Source organism: Lampetra planeri, chromosome 37, assembly GCF_965212315.1.
Source record: "Lampetra planeri chromosome 37, kcLamPlan1.2.h2, whole genome shotgun sequence".
In the NCBI taxonomy this organism is placed as follows: Eukaryota; Metazoa; Chordata; class Hyperoartia; order Petromyzontiformes; family Petromyzontidae; genus Lampetra; species Lampetra planeri.
The window spans coordinates 2,248,902-2,257,042 of NC_136143.1; the positions used below are offsets into that span (position 1 = coordinate 2,248,902).

At 52.2% G+C, this 8,141-nt stretch overlaps 1 protein-coding gene across 1 annotated transcript in view; it reads left to right on the forward strand.

The window, feature by feature from the left end:
- The window catches only part of LOC144730881 (calcium-binding protein 1-like), a 29,662-nt gene extending 23,104 nt beyond the window's left edge, over nt 1-6,558 (forward strand). The window contains exons 5-6 of the mRNA XM_078611681.1: nt 2,061-2,208; nt 6,455-6,558. Coding sequence (XP_078467807.1) covers nt 2,061-2,208; nt 6,455-6,480 — 174 coding nt within the window. The 3' untranslated portion in view covers nt 6,481-6,558. The remainder of the gene's footprint in view (nt 1-2,060; nt 2,209-6,454) is intronic.
- Nucleotides 6,559-8,141: the final 1,583 nt, after the last annotated feature.

Consider the following 8,141-nt stretch of genomic DNA (forward strand, 5'->3'; position numbering starts at 1 on the left):
AGAGACCCACAGACACACTAAAAGACCCACAGACACACTCAAAGACCCACAGACACACTCAGAGACCCACAGACACACTCAGAGACCCACAGACACATTCAGAGACCCACATACACACTCAGAGACCCACAGACACACTAAATGACCCACAGACACACTCAAAAACCCACAGACACACTCAGATACCCACAGACACACTCAGAGACCCACAGACACACTCAGAGACCCACAGACACACTCAAAGACCCACAGACTCACTAAAAGACCGACATACTCAGAGACCCACAGACACACTAAAAGACCCACAGACACACTCAAAGACCCACAGACACACTCAGAGACCCACAGACACACTCAGAGACCCACAGACACATTCAGAGACCCACAGACACACTCAGAGACCCACAGACACACTAAATGACCCACAGACACACTCAGAGACCCACAGACACACTAAAAGACCGACATACTCAGAGACCCACAGACACACTCAGAGACCCACAGACACACTCAGAGACCCATAGACACACTAAAAGACCCACATACTCAGAGACCCACAGACACACTCAGAGACCCACAGACACACTCAGAGACCCACAGACACACTCAGAGACCCACAGACACACTAAAAGACCCACAGACACACTCAGAGACCCACAGACACACTAAAAGACCGACATACTCAGAGACCCACAGACACACTCAGAGACCCACAGACACACTAAGAGACCAACAGACACACTAAAAGACCCACATACTCAGAGACCCACAGACACACTCAGAGACCCACAGACACGCACAGAGGCCCACCGACACACTCAGAGACCCACAAACACACTAAAAGACCAACAGACATGCACAGTGATGCACACAGATGCTCTTATAAACCCACAGACACACACAGATTACCATACACGGAGCAAATCTCCTCCTCAGATCTAGTAGTGGGGGGAATCATTTATGAATTCCCCCAGAAATTTCTTCCCATTTCCAGCCCTGGGTATAGAGGATCAAAGAGCTTGGGCAATTGTTGGTCGTGCTGGCTGACAGTGTGGCCGCTGCCTCTCTCTGCTCTGCGGTTCCATCTCCTGGCGCCTCCAGGTCGCCCTCCCTCTTCGATAGCGAGTGAACGCCGCGTGGCGGCGCAGCGTTACACCTCGAGATTATATGGAAGGGGACCGGACATCAGTGAGGGTCCATCAGCACGTCCGGTCAGCACGGTTGGCTACGTAGAGTGCGAAAGAAGTTCAACGTACACGTAGGCTTTCGCAACCAATATCATCCATAATAGAGTTTTTTTTGGGGGTTAGATCACGTAAATATAAATGTGTCGTTTAACCCGTCATCACCCGACACAGCCAATTAGTAAGGGTTGTCACGTAGACAGAATACGCCAATTCAGTACTAGTACAGCACACCGGTGTGTTGGAGAGAACATCCATTGCAAATGTTGTGGATATGTTGTGGATTTGCTCTCCAACACACCAGTGTGCTGTACCAGTAACGAATTGGCATGTTCTGTTTACGTGACAAACCTTACTAATTGGCTGTGTAGGGTGGTGGCGGGTTTAACGACACATTTATATTTACCCGATCTAACGCAAAAAAACTTATATTATGACCGTACATTCTGTTTTCCTTTAACGTGGTAGGTGTGTTCCTGAAGAACGTTGCATTATGAAAAATAGCGTTATAATAATAATCATTGTAGGGTAAATCACAGTCCGCGATAATGTGTGAGATGCATACGCAGGCCGAACAAACACGGAGGCATGTGGGTAGCATCTAGAAGCATCCAGCAGCATCCCGCCTTGTGTGATGCTACGCCGAAGCAGCTGTACAACCGCTTATTCCTACTCACGCAACGTAGTTCAATTCACTCGATGGCATTATATCCAATTCGCATCCACGTTATAAAATTGGCGTTATGAAAACATGGGTTATAGCAGAGCAGACTGTACATACGTACAGCAAAGAAGCAGGAACAGTACGGTACGATGGCTTTCGCTGAAGTTCCCACTACTGCCCACCTTTCCTGCCTTTGTGCGGCGCGTCCGCAGTTTGACACGAACGGGGACGGCAGGATCAGCTCAGCGGAACTGCGTGAGGCTGTGGCGCAGCTGATGGGGGAGCAGGTGTCGGCCCGGGAGATCGACGAGATCGTGCGCGACGTGGACACCAACGGAGACGGACACGTCGACTTCGAGGGTAGAGACGGCGAGCGGACATCACCCACTACCAATACCACACAGCCAGTGTCACCCACTGCCAATACCACACACTGCCACCATCATCACTACCAATACCACACACTGCCACCATCACCACTACCAATACCACACACTGCCACCATCACCCACTGCCAATACCACACACTGCCACCATCACCAACTACCAATACCACACAGACAGTGTCACCCACTGCCAATACCACACACTGCCACCATCATCACTACCAATACCACACACTGCCACCATCACCACTACCAATACCACACACTGCCACCATCACCCACTGCCAATACCACACACTGCCACCATCACCCACTACCACTACCACACACTGCCACCATCACCACTACCAATACCACACACTGCCAGCATCACCCACTACCAATACCACACACTGCCACCATCACCACTACCAATACCACACACTGCCACCATCACCCACTACCAACACCACACACTGCCACCATCACCACTACCAATACCACACACTGCCACCATCACCACTACCAATACCACACACTGCCACCGTCACCACTACCAATACCACACACTGCCACCATCACCCACTACCAATACCACACACTGCCACCATCACCCACTACCAATACCACACACTGCCACCATCACCACTACCAATACCACACACTGCCACCATCACCACTACCAATACCACACACTGCCACCATCACCCACTACCAATACCACACACTGCCACCATCACCACTACCAATACCACACACTGCCACCATCACCCACTGCCAATACCACACACTGCCACCATCACCACTACCAATACCACACACTGCCACCATCACCCACTACCAATACCACACACTGCCAACATCACCACTACCAATACCACACACTGCCAACATCACCCACTACCAATACCACACACTGCCACCATCACCCACTACCAATACCACACACTGCCACCATCACCCACTGCCAATACCACACACTGCCACCATCACCCACTGCCAATACCACACACTGCCACCATCACCACTACCAATACCACACACTGCCACCATCACCCACTACCAACACCACACACTGCCACCATCACCACTACCAATACCACACACTGCCACCATCACCCACTGCCAATACCACACACTGCCAACATCACCCACTGCCAATACCACACACTGCCACCATCACCACTACCAATACCACACACTGCCAACATCACCACTACCAATACCACACACTGCCACCATCACCCACTACCAATACCACACACTGCCACCATCACCACTACCAATACCACACACTGCCAGCATCACCCACTACCAATACCACACACTGCCAGCATCACCCACTACCAATACCACACACTGCCACCATCACCACTACCAATACCACACACTGCCACCATCACCACTACCAATACCACACACTGCCACCATCACCCACTACCAACACCACACACTGCCACCATCACCACTACCAATACCACACACTGCCAGCATCACCCACTACCAATACCACACACTGCCACCATCACCACTACCAATACCACACACTGCCACCATCACCCACTACCAATACCACACACTGCCAACATCACCACTACCAATACCACACACTGCCAACATCACCCACTACCAATACCACACACTGCCACCATCACCCACTACCAATACCACACACTGCCACCATCACCCACTGCCAATACCACACACTGCCACCATCACCCACTGCCAATACCACACACTGCCACCATCACCACTACCAATACCACACACTGCCACCATCACCCACTACCAACACCACACACTGCCACCATCACCACTACCAATACCACACACTGCCACCATCACCCACTGCCAATACCACACACTGCCAACATCACCCACTGCCAATACCACACACTGCCACCATCACCACTACCAATACCACACACTGCCAACATCACCACTACCAATACCACACACTGCCACCATCACCCACTACCAATACCACACACTGCCACCATCACCACTACCAATACCACACACTGCCAGCATCACCCACTACCAATACCACACACTGCCACCATCACCACTACCAATACCACACACTGCCAGCATCACCCACTACCAATACCACACACTGCCAGCATCACCCACTACCAATACCACACACTGCCACCATCACCACTACCAATACCACACACTGCCACCATCACCACTACCAATACCACACACTGCCACCATCACCCACTACCAACACCACACACTGCCACCATCACCACTACCAATACCACACACTGCCAGCATCACCCACTACCAATACCACACACTGCCAACATCACCACTACCAATACCACACACTGCCACCATCACCCACTACCAATACCACACACTGCCTCCATCACCCACTACCAATACCACACACTGCCACCATCACCACTACCAATACCACACACTGCCTCCATCACCCACTACCAATACCACACACTGCCAACATCACCACTACCAATACCACACACTGCCACCATCACCACTACCAATACCACACACTGCCACCATCACCACTACCAATACCACACACTGCCACCATCACCACTACCAATACCACACACTGCCTCCATCACCCACTACCAATACCACACACTGCCACCATCACCACTACCAATACCACACACTGCCACCATCACCACTACCAATACCACACACTGCCACCATCACCCACTACCAATACCACACACTGCCACCATCACCCACTGCCAATACCACACACTGCCACCATCACCACTACCAATACCACACACTGCCTCCATCACCACTACCAATACCACACACTGCCACCATCACCCACTGCCAATACCACACACTGCCACCATCACCACTACCAATACCACACACTGCCACCATCACCACTACCAATACCACACACTGCCAGCATCACCACTACCAATACCACACACTGCCACCATCACCACTACCAATACCACACACTGCCACCATCACCCACTACCAATACCACACACTGCCACCATCACCACTACCAATACCACACACTGCCACCATCACCCACTGCCAATACCACACACTGCCACCATCACCACTACCAATACCACACACTGCCACCATCACCCACTACCAACACCACACACTGCCAGCATCACCCACTACCAATACCACACACTGCCAGCATCACCCACTACCAATACCACACACTGCCACCATCACCCACTACCAACACCACACACTGCCACCATCACCCACTACCAATACCACACACTGCCACCATCACCCACTACCAACACCACACACTGCCACCATCACCCACTACCAATACCACACACTGCCAGCATCACCCACTACCAATACCACACACTGCCACCATCACCACTACCAATACCACACACTGCCACCATCACCACTACCAATACCACACACTGCCACCATCACCACTACCAATACCACACACTGCCACCATCACCACTACCAATACAACACACTGCCACCATCACCACTACCACTACCACACACTGCCACCATCACCCACTACCAATACCACACACTGCCAGCATCACCCACTACCAATACCACACACTGCCACCATCACCACTACCAATACCACACACTGCCACCATCACCCACTGCCAATACCACACACTGCCACCATCACCACTACCAATACCACACACTGCCACCATCACCCACTGCCAATACCACACACTGCCACCATCACCACTACCAATACCACACACTGCCACCATCACCACTACCAATACCACACACTGCCACCATCACCACTACCAATACCACACACTGCCACCATCACCACTACCAATACCACACACTGCCAGCATCACCACTACCAATACCACACACTGCCACCATCACCACTACCAATACCACACACTGCCACCATCACCCACTACCAATACCACACACTGCCAGCATCATCGACTACGAATACTATATTACTTTCACCACCAAAACGAAACACATCTAAAAAGCACGTGTCACCCACTAGCAGCTTCACACGTCGCTATGACTGCCCGGGTTGCCGTGGTTGTGCCCAGAATGTTTTCAGGGGTTGTACGGAGTTTTTTTAGCAGGGTGCCCGACGTTTCGTTCCATGCAGTGGGAGCTCTCAAAGAAGCTCCAGCGTGTGAAACGAATCGCAAGATCCGCATCTGATCCCAGTATATTCCTCTTCCCTCCTACCTCCTCACCCTTCCTACCTCCTTGCCCTCGTAACCCCTCTCCCCTCGCTCCCGCAGAGTTCGTGAAGATGATGTCGCGCTGATGGGCGGGACCGTCCCGCGGGCGAGTGGAGCCGCGAGTCGCTCGACGACGCCGCCACTCATCCCACACATCGTACCCCACCACCCAGCGCCCGGACCCGGTCACCCTCTCCCCGACCTGCGCTTCCCTCCCACATTGAAACGTGGCGCCTCTCCGGCGCGCATGTTTCGTGTTGTTCCCGCGTGCCCGTTGTTCGGAGCGCCATGTCCGACGTTTTGCTGCACGTGCCGGGAAAAGCTTCTCCTGCTGGGAAGGAGGCTCCCAGCACGTGGAGCGGAGACGTCGCGCATGGCGCCCAAATGGCACGCGGGCGACTCTCGCGAGAGCGGCGACGGAAACACCGAGGGGAGGTTGGGAGGGAGCCCGGAGCCGATGACTTTAGTCAGCGTTTCCACCTTCGATAGCGTCAATCGACTGGGTGCTCAAGTAGTCCACTCTCATTAGCTCTCGACATACATGGGGAGTGCTGAGGTGTTGCTACATTAGGTGGTACCAGTTTCTGCTCTCGCCCGTGGGCTAAGCGTCTCCTCGCGAGTTTAACCACGAGTTGTCAATCCCTATCCTGTATCCAAATGTACTCACCACCTCCACCACCACCCCTCGTATAGAGCTGCTCGACACACGGTGCGCTTGAGCGACTCTTTCCGTGCAAGCCGCAGCAATGAAGACCAGATAACGTGACGCACCGTGCAATGCAAATTCCGTTCGTCCTTAACGTCCTTGTGTGTGCGCGCGCGCACGTGTGTTCGTTCCTTGCAAAAGCGAAGGCCCTTGCCTGATGTATCTTTATATCTATAACACACACACATATGCTTTGGAGCTAGTTCTGTTAGTCCCCTGTTAAGTAAAGCTGCCAGATTTCTGGGAGGTCATCCAGGACATGGTGACGAGCCGACAACCCCCCTCCTTCCGTCAGGCCGTGCCGTTTCCTGTTGGCATGAGTTGAACACCAGGCCAGGAGAGCAGAGGCCCCCCACAAAATCCGTAGTTTTTGCGGGGACATTGGGACAGACTTTGTGAACCCACCGGGGTGTGAACCAGAAACATGGCAGCTACCGGTACCGGAACGCAGCTGCCCTGCTGTAGCAACAGGAGGAAACGGAGGAGTTTGTACTTAATTCTAGATTTGAAGTTTTCGTGACTGCAAGGGTCCATACTCTTTGGTTCTTTCGGTAAAGTCACGTGGGTGAAAATAAAAATAAAATAAAAAAAAGTGAAAACTAAATTAAATCACGACGTTTCGGGCGCAACACAAGCTTCCTTCATCAGTTGGGGAGTTTGTACTTTTTCGCCAGAGCCGTTGTTATTGCACGCACACTGCCCGCATCGGTCCAGATCCATCACTCGTGTCATCCCCATAGTGACCCCACCGTTAGAGTCGCGACCTCCGAGATAACAAAAACATGTCGGGACACATCATGGTAAAGAGGAATCTCTCACGATATCAGAAAATGGGAGCGCTGTGTGTGAACTCATCGATTAATTGGTGCATTATTATCATTGTTGTTATTCCAGTGAATAAATAAACACAGGGACTTGTAAGGTTACAGGGAGATTGACAAGATTTACCAGAATGGGAGCAGCTGCCTCCTGGGAAAACCGGGACAGGTGGCAACTCCCGAGTTGTTCTGTGAAGCAACAGGGTTGTCAACAAGCTGCTGC